Source organism: Miniopterus natalensis, chromosome 14 (genome assembly GCF_054644295.1).
Source record: "Miniopterus natalensis isolate mMinNat1 chromosome 14, mMinNat1.hap1, whole genome shotgun sequence".
In the NCBI taxonomy this organism is placed as follows: Eukaryota; Metazoa; Chordata; class Mammalia; order Chiroptera; family Miniopteridae; genus Miniopterus; species Miniopterus natalensis.
Genome location: NC_142094.1, coordinates 7,798,339 through 7,818,592, shown reverse-complemented (window position 1 = coordinate 7,818,592; position 20,254 = coordinate 7,798,339). Strand labels below are relative to the sequence as shown.

General features: G+C 44.5%; 1 protein-coding gene across 1 annotated transcript in view; it reads left to right on the top strand.

Annotated features, from left to right (window-relative positions):
• The window catches only part of LOC148091487 (anthrax toxin receptor-like), a 37,916-nt gene extending 19,886 nt beyond the window's left edge, over positions 1-18,030 (top strand). The window contains exons 2-9 of the mRNA XM_087824228.1: positions 10,753-10,813; positions 12,143-12,261; positions 14,727-14,808; positions 14,914-14,947; positions 15,954-16,033; positions 16,111-16,179; positions 16,700-16,760; positions 17,927-18,030. Of these exons, the coding sequence (XP_087680354.1) occupies positions 10,753-10,813; positions 12,143-12,261; positions 14,727-14,808; positions 14,914-14,947; positions 15,954-16,033; positions 16,111-16,179; positions 16,700-16,760; positions 17,927-18,030 (610 nt within the window). The remainder of the gene's footprint in view (positions 1-10,752; positions 10,814-12,142; positions 12,262-14,726; positions 14,809-14,913; positions 14,948-15,953; positions 16,034-16,110; positions 16,180-16,699; positions 16,761-17,926) is intronic.
• Positions 18,031-20,254: the final 2,224 nt, after the last annotated feature.

The following is a 20,254-nucleotide window of genomic DNA, read 5'->3' as shown; positions in this document are numbered from 1 at the left end:
CAGTTTGGATACTTTTCCTTTCTATTTCTTGCCTAATGTTTTGGCTAGGGCTTCCAATACTATGGTGAATAGAATTCATAAAAGTGACATTCTTGTGTTTCTTGATCGAAGGGGAAAATCTTTCAGCCTTTCACTATCAACATATTAGTCATGCATTTTTCATACATAGCCTTTATCATATTGAGAAACCTTTTTCTATTCATAATTTGAGTATTTTTGTCAAGAAAAGGTGCTGGATTTCATCAAATGCTTGTTCTACATCAATTAACATGATCAGCAGTTTGGCTCCTTTACCCTGTTAATGTGAGATGTTACATCATGTCGCTTTGTATTTGAATGATCTTTGCATTGTGGAGTAAACTCTACTTCTTCATAGTGTAGAACATTTTAATATTCTGGTAAATTCTGTTTGCAAGTATTCTGTTGAGGATTTTTGCTTCAGTATTTTTAAGGAGTATTGTAAGTACTTGTCTTTACTTTTATTATTTGGTTTTGGTATCAGGGTAATATAGGAATGAATTTGGAAGTTCCCTCATCTTCAATTTTTTGAAAGTTTGAGAAGGATTATCATTATTATTATTTTAAAGGTTGGTAGAAATCACCATTGTAGCTTTAATTATTGAGATATTTTTGATTACTGATTCAATCTTTTTACTACTTATAGCCCTCATTATATTTTTGTTATTTCTTCATGATTTAATTTTGTTTGGTTGTGTGTTCTAAGGGTTTGCCCATTTCATCTAGGTTATCTAATTTGTTGGTATACAAATGTTCATACTATACTTTTATAATCTTTTTATTCTTAAAAATCAGAAATAATGCCTTGTGTTTACTTTTTGATTTTAGTAAATTGAGTCTTCCATTTGTTATTATAAGTCAATCACATAATTTGTCAATTTTGTTGATCTTATCAGAGAACCAATTTTTTACTTTATTGGTATTTCTTCTTTTTAATGTATTGTGTATAAACTTTTCTCTTGGCACTACTTTCACTGCATTCCATATGTTTTGTTATGTTGTGTTTTCATTTATCATCTGTCTCATGGTATTTTGCAATTTGTCTTGTGACTTCTTTGTTGACCCATTGGTTATTTAAAGCTGTATTGTTTTACTTTGAATTTTCCAATTACTCTCCACTATTTTTTATTGTTGACAGTGTTACAGGTGTCCCCCATTGCCCCTTGTCCCCCACCACCCATCTCCCACCCCTCCCCTGGCCCCCGCCTGTCCATGGTCTGTGTCCATGGGGTGTTCAGATGTGCTTACAAGTTCTTTGGTTAACCTCTTCCTGCCTTCCGCCTGAGATCCGGCTGAGGTCTGTTCCATGCTTCCAGGTCTGTGGTCCTATCTGCTTTGTCAATCTATTCTGTTCCTTAGATTCCACATATGAGTGAGATGATGTGGTTGCTTGTCTTGTACAATACTCTCTGGGTCCATCCATGCTGTCCCAAAGGGTAAGGGATCCTTCTTCTTTACAGCTCATGGTATTCCATGGTGTACATGGCCCACAGCTTTTTTATCCACTCATCCACTGATGGGCCCTTGGGCTGTTCCTAGATCTTAGCTATTGTAAATAGTGCTGCTATGAACATACGGGTGCATATATTCCTTCTGATTGGTGTTTCGTGATTCTTAGGATATATTCCTAGAAGTGGGATCACTGAGTCAAAAAGCAGCTCCTTTTTTAATTTTTTGAGGAACCTCCACACTCTTTTCCATCGTGGCTGCACCAGTCTGCATTCCCACCAGCAGTGTACTAGGGTTCCCTTTTTCCACATCCTTGCCAGCACTTCTCCTTTGGGAAAACTGGACAAGTACATGCAAAAAAAAAAAAAAGAAGAAGAAGAAGAAGAAGCTAGATCATCAACTTATTCTGTACACAAGAATAAATTCAAAATGGGTAAAAGACTTAATTATAAGTCACAAAATCATAAAAATCCTGGAAGAAAACTGGCAGTAAAGTCACAGACATCTCACTTAGTGGGATTTTCACTGATACATCTCCTAGGGCAAGAGAAACAAAGGAAAAAGTAAACAAATGGGACTATATCAAACTAAAAAGCTTCTGCACAGCCAAAGAAAATATCTTCAAAATGCAAGGGGGCCTCACCGTGTAGGAGAACATATCTGCCAAGAATACATCTGATAAGGCTCTAATTTCCAAAGTGTGCAAAGAACTCCTACAACTCAACAAGAGAAAGACACACAACCCAATTAAAGAATGGGTAGAAGACATGAACAGATATACAGATGGCCAAGAGACATATGAAAAAATGCTCAGTGTCACTAATCATCAGAGAGATGCAAATTCAATCCACAATGAGGTATCACCTCACACCTGTCAGAATGGCCACCATCTTTCTCCTACTGATTTCTAATTTCATACCTTTATGATTGCAAAATTAATTCAGATGATTTCCATTTTTAAAAATTAGTTGAGACTTTTGTGGCATAACATGATCTATCTTGGAGAATATTTCATGTGTACTTGAGGAAATGTGTGTTCTGGTGTTGTCAGACAGATTGTTCTGCACCTATCTGTTGGATTAAATTGGTTGATATTGTAGTTATGTCCTCGATTCCCATTTCTCTATTTTTTTTATATATTGTTTGGTTGTTCTATCCATTACTGAAAGTGCAATATTGACATCTCCAACCTTTATTGTACAACTGTTCATTTCTCTCTTAAATCATGTCGGTGTTTTTGACTCACAAGTTTTGGTATTCTAATGTTTGGTACATATTTGTTTACAATTCTTTTATTTTCTTGATTAATTCACCTTTTTATAAGTGTATAAGGTCCCTTTTTGCCTTTTTTTAAATCCTCACCTTAATATACATTCTAGAGAGAGAAGAGAGGAAGAAAGTGAGAGAGAGAGAAAGGAGGGGGGGAGAGAGAGAGAGAGAGAGAGAGAGGGAGAAACATCGATGTGAGAAACATCGATTGGTTGCCTCCAGTACATGTTCTGACCAGGGATCCAGCCTACAACCTGAGTATGTGCCCTGACCAGGAATCAAACCCACAACGCTTCAGTGTAAGGGATGATACTCCAACCACTGGCCAGAGCCCATTTTGCCTCTTATAATAGTTTTTATTTAAAGTATATTTATCTAATACAGTCACCCCAGCTCTCTTTGGATTTTCATTTGCCCCCAATATCTTTCCATCCTTTCACTTTCAATGTATTTGTGTCCTTACATAAAAAGTGAGTTTCCTGTAGACAGCATACACTTAGATCATTTTTAAAAATCCATTCTGCTGAACTATGCCTTTTGTCTGGATACTTTAATCTATTTACACTTAAATGAATTACTGTCTGGAAGGACTTATTTCTACCATTTTCTTCTTCTTGTCTGTTTTCTAGCTTTTTTCCCCTTACTTTCTCCATTTCCCCTACTTCTGTGTTTACTTGATTTTTGTAATAAAAGTTTTGATTCCCTTTTTATTTTGTTTACATATATTCTATTATAGATACTTTTTTGTAATTATGAGGCATTAACTAACATGCCAAAGTTATAACACTCTAATTAGAATTGATAACATCTTAACTTCAGTCACATACATAAACTCTACTATGCTGCTTGTGTTATCTGCGTCATAAATTACATCTTTACAAATAAGTGCCCAATAACAAGATATATGACTGAAATGCAGTTTTAAAAATTATATGGAAAATAAAAACTTATGTTACAAACCAATATTTTAATAACAGCTTTAATTTTTGCTTTTGTATTTATCTTTACCAGGAATCTTTTTATGTTCCTATGGCTTCAAGTTGTTGTCTAATGCCTTTCTGTTTTAATCAAAGGAACTCCATTCACCATTTCTTGTAGGGCAGGTCCAGTAGAAATAACCTCCCACAGATTCTGTTTATCTGTGAAAAATCTCATTGTTCCCCTCACTTGGGAATGACAATTTTTTAAAGTATGACATTTTTCTGTTGACTTTTTTTTCTTTCAACACTTTCAATATGTCTTTTACTGCCTTCTGATATTGAAGGTTTCTGATGAGAAATAGCCTTATTGAGGTCTACGTGAATATGACAAGTCTCTTCTCTCTTGCTGCCTTTAAGATTTTCTGTCCTTGTCTTTCAACGATTTGACTACAATGTGTCTTCCTGTGGGTCTCTTTAGTTTATTGCAATTGGATTACTTGAGGTTTTTGGTTTTGTAGATTCATATCTTTCAATCAGTTTTGCAAGTTTTGGGCTGTTATTTATACAAATAATGTTTATGCTTTTTTTACTTGTCTCTTTCTAGGACTTTCACAATGTGTATGTTGGTCTGCTCAAGGGTGTACCACAGGTTCTTTAGACCCTGAGTATTTTCTTTATTCTGTGTTGTTTCTGCTCCTGACATTCAGTAATGTCAATTTCCCTATCTTCAACCTTGTGGAATCTGTTTTTCTTATTGCTCCAATCTGCTACTGAACCACTCAAATAAATATTTTAATTTAGTTTTTGGACTTTTCAGCTCCAGAATTTCGGTTTGTTTTTTTAAAAAGTTATGCTTATTTCTTGATATTGTCTTTTTGATCCTAGATCTTTTACCCAATTTTCAATATTTGTGTGTCCTTATTTCCCATTTCCTTTGAGCAAATTTAAGATAGTACCTTTAAGTCCTTGTCTAGTAAGTCTGATGCCTTGACTTTCTCAGGGATGGTTTCTTTAAACTTATTTCCTTTGAATGAGTAATGATTTCCTTTATCTCTGTACATTTTGTGATTTCTGTTGGTGAAATTTGTTTTTGTTTCCCTTGACTAGTTATAATGTAGTAACTCAAAAAATCAAAATACAACACAAGTTACTAGGGCATTTTTACTTTTGTTTCTTATTTTAGAAGTGCATAGTAGTTAATTTTTTTTTTTTTAACTTCCCAAACTACTTCTGCAAAGAATATTTCTTGTCAAATGTGATTACTGGTGTTTCAGTTCCGGTAACTCATATTCAGCTATTGCTTCAATAGAGATTTCCATGAATACCTGGAGCTGAAACAAACATAAAAACAAGCACAAAAAATGTTTTTCATTACATGGAGCAGCCATCACTTCCAATTTTGGCAGATAGATTATTGGCTGTGCATTTATTTACCACTTAGCTAGGTTTGCTCAGTGCCTAGAGATGGGCCTAAAGTGAAAACTTAACAAGTCTCAGGACTTTTCTGAGCATGCTTTTGGCCTGGGCATGTGTGTGGTTTTCTAAATACACCTTTGTTTACATCTGCTACAGATCATCCTAATTGACTCCAATCAAGTTAGAAGAGATATACACAATAATTTTTTAGTAAGGTCTACACTGCTCTGTCTACTTCAAGAACAGGGAACTGGGCCATGGATCAAGATCTAAACAGCCACCATGCCAAAAAATTGAGTGGATGAAGGGATATTAAAAATGCCACAAAACTTTTCTACTATTCTGAAGATGGCTATTATTTAATTGTGCATTTGCTATGCTGTTTTAAGCCTTTTATTGTTTTCTAGAGGCCCTACAAAGTTGGTGGAGACAGCAGAGTTGTTGGTTCATTGTATCAGTGGATGGAATGAGGGCTTAGAGTTTCAGAATCTACCATTTTCCTAACATAAATTTTTCTAGTAGTGGTTTTCTTTGGGGGGGGGGGGTTGCTATATATGTAATTTTATTTTTATTTTTAATTTATCTTTATGTTTGAAAGTATTACAGATGTCCCCCTTTTTCCAGACATTGAATCCCTCTTCCCCTTCTCCTAAACTCCTCCAGTCCTTCACCACACTATTGTCTGGGTCCATGGGTTATGCATATAGATATAAATTCTTTGGTTAATCTCTTCCTTCCCCCTCCCCCTTCTCTCTAAAATTCATCAGTCTGGTTGCATGGTTCCATGTCTCAGGATCTATTTTGTTCATCAGTTTATTTTGTTTAATATATTCCACATATAAGTGAGGTCACATGATGTCTGTCACTCTCTAACTTATTTCATAAGCATAATACTCTCTAGGTCCTTGCATGCTATCTTAAAGGGTAAGAGATCCTTCTTTTTCACAGCTGCATAGTATTCCACTGCTAAATGTACCGTGGCCTTTTTTGTCCACTCATCTATTGATGGGCACTTGGACTGTTTCCAGATCTTAGATATTGTAACTAGCGCTGCCAGAAACATTGGTTGCATATATTCTTTGTGATTGGTGGTGTGAGATTCTTAGAATATATTCCTAAATTTTATTTTCAAACCCTTCTCTTTAAACCTGTGTGAGTCTTTTGTTCTGAGATGGGTTTCTTGTAGACAGCATACATATGGGTCATGTTCCTTATTCATTCAGCTACCTATGTCCTTTGATTGGAGCATTTAATCCACTTATATTAAGGTTATTATTGACCAGTACTTACTTTTTGCCAATTTTATTCTTTATGCATATGTTTCCCTCCCTTTTTCTTCTAATTATAACAGCAGTCCCTTGAACATTTCATGCAGTGCTGGTTTGGTGGTAATAAATTATTTTAGCTTTTATTTTGTCTCTGAAGCCCTTTATTTCATCATCTATTTTGAATGATAGCCTTGCTGGATAGAGTAGTCTTGGTTTCAGATCTTAGTTTTCCATTACCGTTAATATTTCATGGCATTCCCTTCTGGCCTTTAGTGTTTCTGTACAGAAATCAGCGGACACCCTTATGGGAGCTCCTTTGTAGGTGTCTAATTGATTTTCCCTTGCTTCCTTTAGGACTACCTTATTTTCTTAAATTTTTGGCATTTCAATTATGATATACCTGGGCATAGGCCTCTTTGGGTTTTTCTTGCTTGGACATCTCTGTGCTTCCTGAACTTGTGCGACTTTTTACTTCACCAGGTTAGGGAAGTTTCTTGCCACTATTTCGTCAAATATGTTCTCTATCCTTGCTCAATTTGTTCTCCTGGCATTCCTATGATGTGGATATTGTTATATTTCATGTTGACCCACAGCTCCCTTAAACTATCCTTCTGTTTTTAATTGTGTTTTTCTTTTTGGTTTTCTGGTTGAGTGATTTTTTTTCTACCTTGTGCTCTAATTCATTGATCCTATCATCATCTTCCTCTAATCTGCTTTTAATTCCTTCCTGTGTACTCTTTATTTCTGCTATTTCATTGTTCATTTCTGACTTGTTTTTCATAGTTTCTATATATTTTTTCATGTTGCTTAGCACCTTAATAATCATTACTCTGAATTTTATATCCGATAAACTGATTGTCTCCATTTCATTTAGCTCTTCTTCTGGAGAATTCTCTCATTCTTTCATTTGGGATTGTTTCTTTGTCTCTCCATTTTGGCTTCCTGCTTGTGTATGTTTTTCTGTATTAGGTAGAGCTGCTATGACTCCCAGTTTTGGTAGGATGTCCTTATGTAATAGGTGACCTGTAGGACACAGTGGTGGAGTCTCCCTGATCACCAGACCTGGGTGCTCTAATAATGTCCCTTGTGCACATCGTGTACACACTCCTATTGTAATTGAACCCTGATTTTTATTGGCTCATTCATACATGGTCTCAACCCTCAGGCTGTCTGACAGTGAGGCTCAATCTGCAACACAGCATGTAGGCTGCTGTGCAGGTGCTTATCATATGCTGTGGAATTCAGCTCATTAGGGTCTGGACCATGCCAGTACCTCCCTGTGGATACTCTGCTTTTGAAGCTCATTGGATCCGGCTTGCTGTTGCCTTAAGTTGATCACTGTATTTATTGGATTTGGGCATCTTTGGAGGTTCTCTCATGCAGGCCATTGTGAGATACTGTTGTTGATGGCTCTGACTACCCTGCTTGGAACTATCAGATATTCAAAGCTTGTGGTTCCCTGTACTGGAGCTGGTGTGTTTGGTAAGGACTGAGATGCACACCAATGTCTGCTTTTCCTAGCCCTGGGCCCAGAACCTGGTCAGGCAAAGAATCAAAGCACCCAGAGATCTGCCTATGCCTGCAGGCTGATTTTTAGTCTCAGTCACTAAATGAGCTCAGGCTTTAGACTTCAGAGGGGTGTAAACTCCACAGGGTGGGGTTAAAGGGTTTCCAGTGGGGAGGGCAATTGGTTCCCCAGAGGCAAAAGTTGCACTAATTGGAAAGAGGGCTTCTGAGAAAGAGGGTTTCTGCAGCTTTGGGGAATGACTCTGCGCATTCCCCAAATGCTCAGGGTTTCTCCGGTTTTGGGAACGACTCAACCCCAGATTCTCCACATGCAGCTCTAGTCCATTTTGTTCTCCCTCTACAAAATTTATTGCATTGGTCCTTTAAGGGGGTGCCTGTGTTGCTAATCATCTCTCCCTGCTGAACACAACCCCTGGCGCCTTTCACAGTGAGATGTAATGTGGGCACATTACCCAGTTCTGTTTCTCTAGGCTTGGGAGCCCAGCTTGAGGTTTAGATCCAAGACTTCTCAAGGGGTTCCCCCAACACCTAAGATATCCCTCCAGAACTTCAGTTCCTGCCTATAGGAACCAAACCAGCCATCTCGTACCTCTGCACTTACTACCAGTCTCAATGTGGTGTTCTCTTTATGTCCTTCGTGATAAAGGTGGTCTCCAACCAGTCTTCAGTTGGTTATTCTGGATGATTTTTCTATATTTTAGTTGTAATTACATTTTGGTCCTGAGATAGTGTCAGTGTAGCTTCCACCACATAAGCCTCCATCTTAGAATCTATGGGATTGCTACTAGTTTTCTTAATTTTATTTTTACATTTAAGAGGAAATAATTGGCCCCAAATTTAAAATCAAGCACATTACAGAGCACACAAGTAAAAACTTGAGGTTCTTGCCTCTCTCCTCTCCACTTTTTGATTTCACTCCTCAGCGGTAGTCACTCACTAACCTTTTATAGTTTTCTTCTCGTATTATGACCGTGTCTATCATACCATGCTTGTCCTGACAGTTGTTTCTTGCTGATTGAGGTTTACACATTTTCTATTGACTTCTTACTGTAGAAGAGGAAAATTTGGCTCTCTTGTAGGTCAGTTAACCTATACAATTCTTCCCAATCCACCTCAATTTTCCCAGTATAGTTATAGCACTAGATTTTTTTGCCTCAAGCTTTAATAGTACAGATGTCCTCAAATGTCTAAAGATTCTCATCTCTCCAATCTCTTTTAAGAGTGGGGTGCTAAAGCTTCAGGGTTCTGTTTGCCAGAAGTCCATGTGATTGGGCTGTCCCATATTGTTGCCTTCCTGTGGACCTTAGGTCCCTGTGATATTTTCCACAGCCCATGAGAACTTGTGCTCTAGAACTCAGACCTTCCTTCAAAATCATCACCAACTGGAAACTTTCCCAGATTAGGTGAGTGGGTTAAAGCATTTTTTTCTTTACATCTTTCTTGGAAAATCCTCTTCAATCAAGGAAAAAAGAAAGGAGACAAGAAATGCAAAAGAGGGTGTGAAATGTTACCAATAGTTAGGACAGGAGTTGCCTTGTATGTAAATTGGAGATTCTGAGGAAGTCTGTATTCTGCATGGGCTGACAGTCTAGTGTTTGCTATCCAACAATTTCGCAAACAGGAGTATAACGAAGACCTTCTTATCTGGGGAAATTTTGACAAATCCTTGACAGGCTAGGACCTCAATTTTCTCATCAGTAAAAAATATAAATAATACTGATAACATAGGGTTGTTTTGGCATTGAAAATCATGTTTGTAAACTGCATGGTACATAGATGCTCTAAATGACAATCCTGATATTGTTAGAAAACCCTTTCCTTAGTTTCCTCACCATCTGTGAGGTTTAGATCTGACCTACAAGGGGTAGAAGGAATATAAGAGAGGAAGAGAATGTTCTAGGGTAAGCAAGAATCACACATATAAATATGACATGAAAATTATTTATGGGCATGATGACTGCTGGAGGTGAGAGGAAGGGACTCCTTGGTGGCTTCCGTTGACTCACATGCCATACAAAATGTATAAGCCACAATTACGGTAAAAAAGCCCAGGCCTGAGCACCAGCCACAATTTCACACTTTGCCATGCACAGAACCTTCAAAAGTATGTAGTCATTGTGCCTCATATTTGCCTTCCCTAACCAGGAGGTATGTCAACCCTCAGAGATGTGGGATAGCAAAGACCTGAACTCTGGGCTGGTAGGACACGTGTAAGTGCTTCCTACCAAGACAGAGGCAGAGGAGTGGTGAATCCAACGCCCTTTAGCCTCTTCACTCTCCATTCAGAGACTGAAGTGTGAGCAATGGGCATGAAGAACTAAAGGGAGGAACAGCAGAGGCCTGATCTTTCCAGATGCTCAGGGCATGATGAGAGGGGCACTGTGATGTCCTGACTGCTGTTGCCCCTCCTCTGGCAGGAGTGCTGGGAAAGCCTTCCATGTCCCGAGTGCCTCAGCTTTGTGGGACAGTAAGAAGAAAAGAAAGGAAATGGTGTGAGAGCACATCTTGCCTGGCCTGAGGCCAGGGGCCCTGTTGGGGTGTCCACAAGTGAGGGGCTAGGAGAGCCAATATATCAGAATCAGACTGTGTTTTCCAATCAATGCATCCTCCCTCATGTCTGATCAAACAGTCCCACCTAATGTGACCAAACATCCAGGTTTGCCACCCAGTCTCCCTCATGCCCAAGCGCACAGATCTGGCTGGTCACCTTCCCCACAACTCACACTGATGAAACTCACCACAGGGTGACCTAGTGAGGTGTGTGCCTGGCATGAGCTGCATGAGGTGGGAGGTTACTCATGGGCCTGCACGAAGGTTGGGAGGCAGAACCTGCCTACTCGATGGATTCTCTACATCCCTCTAACTCAGATCTCCTTTGTTTCCAGATCAGACAGCGCGAAAACTGAACTCAGCTGGAATGAGGTTTACACATATGTGAATGAGATGGTGAAGAAGTACACAAAGTACGATGGTGCTCTCCTCTCCCAGGCAGAGCACAGCTGTTGGACTAGTGGGCATGGGCATCCCTCTGGTCAGAAGCACAGAGCCCAGGGCAGTGTTCTGAGCAGTGAAGGACAAGTCCCACAGGCCCCACTGGTCGGGGCAGTTTGCCTGGCCCCCCTCTGGGACTCAGAGCTTAGTGCAAGGGACAGTCTTCCCATAAGGGTCTCACAGATTAGGAAACAGGCAAACCAGTGACACGGTAACTAAATACCTGGTTAAATGGTGCTGAGGGACAAAGGAAAGGGGCCAATGATTTACAGGGTAACTTAAAGGAAAAAGCAAGTCTCTTTTAAAAATTTGAACTAGGTTTAGAAAAATGGGGAAATTCTGGGCCACAGAACCCACCCACGGGACTTCCTGTAAAATGGGTGGCCTGTTTTGGCTGCAGAGTAGGGTTAACTGAGGAGATCTGGGAGAAGAGGTGGACTGGGCACCTTAGGAGTAACTAAGGACATAGATGCTCATAATGCCAGGCCAAGGGGCTTGGATTTTATCTAGTGGGCATAGGGAGCTACAGGTGATTACTACCAGGGATACAAAATGCCCACGGTTGTCTTGACTTGGGGTGGTGAACACACAATATACAGACGGTGTATTAGAGAACTGCCCACCTGAAACCTATAGAAATGTACTAACCAGTGGCCTTGCAATAAATTCAACAAAAATTAAAAGAAAAACCTCTGAAAAAGAAAAAAAGAGTTCAAAATGGAAAAAAATAATCAAGGTGGTGCTCCTTGAAGAAAAGTCTGATAATTAGGGTTAGAATGAATTGCAACAAGAACCAGGAGCCATGCAAGCAGAACTAAGAATTTATGGTAGATATTTAGCTAAAGGTTAATGAAGAGAGTGGATGGAAAGAGGAAAGGAAGGGATATAATGAATTGCTGTCAAGAATGAAAATAATTTGAGATGAGAAAGAGGGGGAAAGACAGGCAAGGGGGACAGGGCTGTGAAGTCCCAAAATAATTTTTTACTATAGTAGATACCATGTGGGAGGCCCTCACACAGGATGTGTAGGCATCTGTCTCCCTGTGCATGGGCACAGACTGAGTGTGTGTGTGTGTGCGTGTGTGTGTCAGACTATGGGCCGTTGGGAGCACAGGGCTGAAGCAGGATGCTATCCCAGCACTCTCTTCCAGAAGGACCAGGATCTTCCCAGAATCCTTTACTTCCCCAATGGAAACTACTGGGGTTTGGAAAATGGGCCCAACAGGAAGGTTGGGGTGGGGAGCAGAATAGTTGTCATGCACCATCTATGTGGCTGCTCCTTAGGGTGATTTTGAGCTTATGTTCATGTCATCTCATGAGGAGTGCTTCATCCCCAGCCCCGAATTGCGGATGTCCTTCGTCACCTCAGATGGCCGAATCCTCCTGAAGCTCACCTCAGACAAGTAAGTGCTGCTTAATCCCCAAGGCGGACACAGTGGGACAGGCTGAAGGGAGAGCCAGGACTGAGGGGCTCCCTGAGACAGCAGGGGGAGCACACTGGTGTGCCGCTTGGACTGGGTTGAGCTCCCCCAATGCCCACCTGACCCCAGTCCTAGCACTCAACTCCTCCTGCACCTGGCTGCACTGGCACTGGCTGACGCTTTTGGTTCTAGACCATCCCTGCCCCTCTAAGCCCTGTGTGCCACCTGCCCTGGGCTCCTCCCTTTCACTCTTCCCTTTCTTAGTACCAGCTGGCTGTGAGGAGTCCTGGGATCTGGTAGTGCAATGAGTGGGTCCCTTATGAATACTGGCCTGTGTTTGGCACCTACTGTGCTCTGTCATTCTCTGCCCTGGGCCAGTAAACTAGGGAAAGTAACAGGGTCAGAACCATAAAGGAATTGCTTCTTGCATTGAAGAGACAGGCTTCAGTGGAGGGGACCTTGGTCCCTTCCTGCGTCTGAGACAGGGCCCCGTAGGAGGGTTGCGAACAGCAGCTGGGGCTGGGTGTTTGAGGAAAGCATGAGACGCCTGCGTCCCCATCATCCCATCATTGTGCCCAAGGCCTGACCATGGGAAGTTACTGAGCTTCTGAGCAGCTGGGAGGTTGAGAGTCTCATGGACACAAAAGACTGGAACCCAAGTCAGAGTGGGTGAAGCACCAAAGAGAGGTTAAGGACTCTGAGGGGAGGCTGCATCCAGGATTTGTGGCACAAAGTTGCTGTTTGGGACCTCGGAGAGAATCAGGAGCAGCAAAGGGACTGAGAGACAGTCAGGCTGCTGGGAGCGAGGGTGATGGAATCAGGGCATGCAGATAGCACCCCCATATCTGGCTCTGAGGAGAAGCAGGGAGGGGACTGGTTGTGCTCCTGACTAGGAGAAGGCCTGGTTCTGTGTCAGCCTGTGGATTGCGTTTAGGAGACAGAGACCTGAGTGGGTTTGAGGGGATGAAAGCAAGTCCATGGGGAGGACTCTGGAGGAGGCAGAGAGAGTGGCAATGGAGGCTGGTCTTGGGCCTCTGGTGGAAGAGGACCCCTGGGGGACTGGAAGACCACTGCCTCCTCCAAAAGCTGGGGCTCAGGGCCATACCAGGAGAAGCTGCAGGGAAGCCCCTAGAGGTCCTCCTGGGTCCTCCATGAAAAGTGAAGCTGAGGTCTCCTCCATGGGGGAGGGGACGGGGGTGCCAAGAGTGGGCATGGGGCTTAGGGAATAGAAAAGTGTGAATCCCCCGTGTCAGAGGCTGGTACTCTAAGAGGAGATCTTGAAGAGGCACCAGGAGCCTGGCGGTCCTTCCAGGAGCAGAGCTGAGAGGAGGGCTGAGGGGCAGCTCCAGGGAGAAGCAGCTCAAATCAGAGCAAGGCCAGGGGAGCTGGGTCCAGGCCAGAGCTGGGAGGGGCTGACTTTCCCGCATGTGTGTGGTGCTGTGGAAGAAACGAGAATGTTGCAAAGTGCTGTGTGTGTAGGGGATAGTTTGTGCTGAGCAGGACAGGGCCTGGCTCGGCCTCCCCTGGCCCTGGGTCCTCTCCCTCCTCACTCCTGGGCTGCCCAGGTCCCACTCCAGGGCAGCATCTCTTCTCCCTGTGGTGACACACAGGCTTTCAGGGCCCAGGCTCTGCTTCGCCCTCTGTGGCAGCTCATCCTGTGGCCCTGCATTAGCCTGAACATAAGCCCCACACTCCTGTCCCAGCTGCAGCCTGCCCTCTGCTTTCCCAGAGCTGACAGGCAGGTACCCGAGGCGGCCTGCAGAGCACTGCTCCTATGGGACATGGAGCCCTCAGGGCCACTTCCCAGATGTGGTCTTGTTCTTCAGGGGCAGTGAAGGCCAGGACCCTGGCACATGCATTAAGCATCTTGGCTACATCCTGCAACACAGGCCCAGAGGGGGCGGGGCTTGGAAGGACCCAGTCAACCTCAGGGTTGGTGTCAGGGGAGGTGGGGATAGGGCAGGAGATTAGCAGGATGAACTTTTCAAACTCAGCCTTACCTGTTGGAAGAGAGTGTGTCCACCTCAGGGATCCCTTAGGAGCTTCACTTACTGTCAGTCCTGTTGTAGGTGCAGGGTTGACACCGCACATCCAGGGATGCTTCCCCCTCTGACCGTGGGTGCTCAAGGCAGGGCCCTTGTGAGGTCCCCTGAGATCTGTGTGCCTGAGACAGTGATGAGCTCAGGGAAAGCCAGGCCATAGTCCTGGAGCCAGCACAGCATCATCCCCCAGCCCCATCCAGTGCTCACCAGATGAGGGACAGAGCAGGCTTGAACAAGGCCTGTCAATTTCAAAGTCACAGGCAGAAGGGCCAGGACAGGGCCAGCTGACTGTCCTCCCCCATCCAGGTAGGTCAGCACAAGGTTAAAGGGCATCCGGACAGCTTGGGGGCCTTTTTAACTGTCAACTCCTCATTGCACCTCAGCACTCTTTTTATTTTTTTCCAGAAAAGCAATACAGGACGGTCTTAACAAACTTCGAAACATAGTGCCTTCAGGAGACAAAGACTTGGAGAAAGGATTTAAAAAGGTACACACTCTAGAGTTCTGAGTATTTACTCTGCTTTGTCAAGTTCTTAGAGTGTTTTAGGGTCATCTCACTGCCCTCCCCCAACATTCCTTCATTTTGTTGCAGATAAATGAGCAGATTGAACCAGTGTACAAGAAAGGTAAGCTGCTTGGCCACTTCATAGTTGTCATGTCCAGCGTAGAGCCAGGCAGGGCCTCAGTGAGGTCTGGATGCAGACCCACCTTGGCCACTTCCTAGACCTGGCACCAGAGCAAGTCGCTTGCCCTGTGTGTGCTGCAGGCTCCTCCCCTGTGCAGTGAGGATTAAAACCACCCCAGGGAACTTTCTCAGAACTACATGGGATCATGTGGGTGCATTCTGGGTTCTTATTAAATACGGTGCGTGACCTACAGTCGGGCTGCATGAAAAGGAAAAGGAAAAGCCAGGGGACCTCGGACACACAGGATTCAGTTTACAGAAGAAAGCTGATTGCCCCTTGCTGCCCACACTTGTCTCTGCCACAGTTCTGGCTCCGACTCCTGTTCCATTCAGCTTCTTCCCTTTGGGTGACTCTTGTCCTGTGATGGTGTCTCCATCATGGCAAAGGCTGAGTTCAGCCCAGAACCATCTTTGTTTGGACAATAGGGTTGCAGCTGTGGTCAGGGAAGACGTGTGGACCTGGTTGTCAATGGCACTGACTGGGCATGGGGTCTGTCAAGTGCCTCTGACCTTGAGTTCTGAACCTCTGGGCTCTCAGATGCCAGCAGCAGTGCCACAGGCACTGTCTGAAGCTGGACCTTGACCTTCCATTCAGTCGGGTCTGGTTTCTCCTCTCTCTGCTCATCTGAAAGGGTTATGCTTGTGCACTGCAAAAGCTGGAGTTACCTTTCAGGGCAAAGGCTTTACCATCTGGTAGCACTGAGGGTTCAGAAGGAAGAGGCCTGAGCTGTGCTCAGTCTCCCCATCTGTAAAGTGGGTCCTGAGCTAAGGGGTCTCCTCCCAGCATTGGTTTCTAAGCCCTCCAGGAGCTCTGGGTGGTGGCATGTGGGTCTGGACAACTTCCTTCTTGGTGGAGCAGTTGTGGGGAGCAGTGCTGTGGCCCTGGCAGCTGCAGCAGTTATTCCAGGTGCCTTTATTAAGCAGGCCCCTTCCTGCCTCTCCTGCAGACAACAAGGCCTCCAGCCTGATTATTGCTATGTCAGTTGGAATGATGCCGGATGAGACAATTCTTCCAACTGTGAATGAAGTGAGTCCGCTCCATCGTTACCAGCTCCTTGCTCCATATATTTTGGTGATTTATATACAAAGCCTTTTTTCTCTTAGGCTGTCAAAGCTCGGAATATGAGGACCAAGATTTACACCATGGGTTTAGGATCTTATATCCGAAGTCAGGTAATTCTGAACAGGTAACAAGGGCTATAACTGGGCTTATTTGGGGAACATTTTCAAAAGCAGTTTTTTTTTTGTAAGGTAGCCGAAAGTACATTTCTTGAACTAACTGCAAGTGTCTGGACAACAGATTGCCACAACAGAAATGAGAAACAGTGTTATGCGAAAACTAAAACCAGAGGTGTGGGTGAAAGCACTTTCTCCTCCTGAGGGTGGGCTGTTGGCCAACACCAGGGTCTGGCCTTAGGCATCTAACATGATCTGAAGTCAGCTACTATCTTCTAGGACAGGCACCTGCTGGGTCCCAACATTTGGGTGGGGCCCAAGCCATCTCCTCTTTCTTTTAGCTGAAGTTCCTTGTAGAGGGTGAACAAAATATATATGGAAGAGAGAATTATCCAACCATCGAAGGCTTTCTTGACTCGGTGAGTGTGGGCTTAAGATGAGAAGGGGGATGGAGAATTTTCTCATCATGAACCCCCCATTCACTTCTCCTGACCCTGCCCTTACCTCTCTATTCCAGCTCGTAGAGAACTCCTGTTTAGATGTTCTTGGAAAGGACACTTTCTTTGTTTGTGTGGGAGGTAAGAGCTAGAGTCACTTTCTAGACAAAAGGATGCATGATGTGGATATGTCTTAGTGTGTGTGGTGTTTATGGGTATGTGCTCTGGGTGACAGTTTTGTGAATGTGGTATAAGTGTGGTGGGAGTGTTCTGAGTGAGTGTGGTGTGTGTCATGGAGGTGGAAGTGGTGTCTGTGGGTGTCTTGGTGTTTCTGCTTGGGGTTGTCTGAGTGCGTGTCATGTGTGTGGTGGAGGTGAATGTGATGTCTGTGGGTCTGCGGTGTGTCTGCATGAAGTGGTGGTATGGGAATGTGCACTGTGTAAGTAATGCCATGCCTGTTGGTGGGGAGGGGTGAGGCAGGTACTCACATCTAATTACGTTTTTGTCAGTTGTACTGAGATATAACGGGCATAGAGCACGGTGGAATTAAGATGTCTTGCTTAAGAACTTGAAATGTATATTGTGATATGATTAATATAATAAATCTAGGGTAATTATCTTTTAAATCTCAAACCCAAAAGTCTAGTGAACAACTGAGAAATAATATTTTAGAAACCTAAACAAAATGCTAGCAAATGGAGTCCGACAACATATGTAAAGGAAAATGCAACAAGACTAGTTAGGGATCACCTGAGAAAAGCAAGTCTGATAACAGATTTGAAATATGAATGCAATTTAGCACATCAGCAAGACAGAGAAGAAAATCATGGTTATCTCAGTGGGAAAGGAAATATTTGGACAATGTTCACCGTCCAGTGTCATGCTGGACCCAGGCAGAAGGCATCCATCCACACTAATACTCAGGGGAACATGACACCCAGGGTTAAATGGCAGTGCTCTCTCTGACATCTATCTGGAACTTAACAAAGATGCCCTCTCCTCCCCCACCCCCAACCAGCGTGTCTGTATCAGTGGGCTGAGGGCCTTGTAACCTTACGTGTGTGATAGGAGCCCTCCGTCACAAGCTCTGAATGTGCAGACTGGAGCACCCGCATGTCTGGGCTCTAAGCCTCGGAAGTGAGGGATGAGTGCACTCTCCCACTGGGGACAGCACCTTGCCAGACCCGGCTGGATGCAGATCCAGGCAACTGGCTCTGGCCTCTGTGCTCTCCGTGCTAGACTATAGTGCAGTAGGTCGTAGGGTCAGGGAGAGCTGTTTGCATGTCTGAGCTCCTACCCATGGGCAGGCAACGTGGAGCCCGTGCTGAATTTGCGAGCTGTCAAGAACTGGAGAGAACAGTCTCTACCATCAGACCTGTTGTTTGAAAAAGGCCTGTGGATTTTGCAGTGACTGGTACAGGATCTAGTAGCTGGCAGGCCCTGCCCAACAGTGGCAGACACTAATACTTCCACCAAGATCTCAGGCTCTCCCAAGCCCATGCTGAGCCCAGGCTGGAGGGGAGGGTTAAAGAACTGCAGGATGAAGGTCTCTCTAGCTCTTGGTGGCAGCTGCCTGACTCCTCCTGTCTTCTGATCCTGGGCCCTGCTGTATGAGGCATGGAGGTGGGTTACAGACCCCCTCTCACAAGTAGGGTCTCTACCTGCTTCTCCTGATTAAAGTGCCAGCAGAGCAGCCAGCCTGACTGCTTCATTTCCTGAATATGCCCCCTGGACACACACAGGCCATGGTTTCTGAGCATCTGTGAGACATCAGGTCAAGAGGCTACAGGACTTTCCTCCCCTGAGGAGACCAAGCTGAGGTGACAGTTGCCATCCCTCCTCTTTGACCCAGCCCAGCATGACCCATCAAATCTGTTCTGACCTTCTACAGTGTTGCCATCTGTGAAAGCTGCCACAAGTATGACAAGCTCTTAAAAGGAAAACTCAAGGTGCAGGCTGGCTCTGGGACAAGCAGAGGCCTCTGCTGGCCTCCCTGCCTCCAGGTCTGAGCTCCAGCACCTCCTCCACTCAGGGTCCTGGGCACTGACAGGCTCCTGCCCTAAAGCAGCCTGGCACTGGACTCGGAGACCTCCTAGCAGGACCTCTGGCCCTCCAGGCTCCCCCCTCAGCTATAGGTCCCTCCTGCTGCAGAAGCTGGAAGTGGGGATGGGGCTCGAAGTCCCCAAGCCAGGCCTCAGCTTCCTGGGTCCAGTCCTCCCACTCTCTGAGGCCTTACCCATGGGCCCTGCCCCTGGAAACCTTTCCTGACAGGAAGGCGCCTCTGGCTCCCTGGAGCACAGGGTCTGTCCCTCTCTCTAGTCACTTGGCCCCAGTATGCTCCATGGCTGCTGCTTGGCTGTGTCCAAGGCTTTGTTTTTCTCATTCAGTTTTCATCCATCCTCCAAACTGTTATCCTGGGAATGATCAAACCCATAGCAAAGTGGAAACAATTTACAATGAACTGCCCTCTCTCATTGTCGATGAACATTGATATTGGCCACATGTTCTTTATTACTTATCTCTCCATATTCTGCTTCTCTTCATCAGTTCAGCTGAGCGTTTGATGTATTTCAAGGTGAATTATAGTCACCAGGCTAACTCACCCCAAATACTTCCACATATCATTAATTGCGGCCAGTGTGGGTAGAGTTCCATTCCTGAAACGCAGCAAAGTTAAGTGTATCATTGAATGCTTTGACACACACAAAAACGCCAGTGTAACCCAAACCCATGAAGAAACAGAACATTACCAATGCCTCAGAGAGTCTCCTCAGGCCCCTTGCCAGGCATCACCCCCCCACCTCCAGGGGACGTGGGGGTCAGCTACTCTTGTAATATTTTCCTTCCAGTGACTGTCTTGCTGTTTAAAATGTCCCCTCAGCTGACTCATGGGGTGTGAACCTCTGTCTGCCGGGTGCACTTGGAGGAGTGTTTTGGAGTTTCATCCTTAGAGTGGGTTTGCAGGGTGTGCTCAGGACTTGACAGCCTGGGAGGAAGGCTGCAGGTGGCTCCTTGTCATTCTTTTTCCTGTATGTGACTGGTCCTGGGTGGGTGTCTGCAAAGAAGCCCGGTAGATGAGCAACGTCAGTAGTGGCCCCTCATAGGACACCATGCAGGGGAGGGCTTTCCTCTGAGATATGGTAGCAGGTCCCTCATCAAGGCTGGGAGACCTCCTGGGTGGGGTGCCCGGGGCAGGCTGTGTGTTGCAAGAGGGACCTGAAGGACCAAGGCAGGAGCCCCTGTACCGCACAGGAAATCTCCTGCCACCAGCCTGGGTGGCTGCTGTCCATCCACTGTGAACAAGCTCCCCCTTTGTCCCATCCTGGTCCCTTCAGAGATAACCATAAATAGTTGAGCATGCATACATGCATAGCCACCTCCATATACTCTACAAGGTAAATTTTACAATTATGCAATCATGGCACACATAATATTTCCCAGCCTTCTGCCCAGTATTCCAGTCCATGGATGGACCAGGTTCATTTCATGAGTCTCCTTGTTGCCCTTCATATGGTTTCATTTTCTTCTGTGGTTGTTACTGTGGGAAGAACCGGGATCTGGTGTGCTGAGAACAGAAGGAACAGCTCTGTGGAAAAGCACAAATGCTTTAAGTCAAATCTCTTCTTTAAAAATCT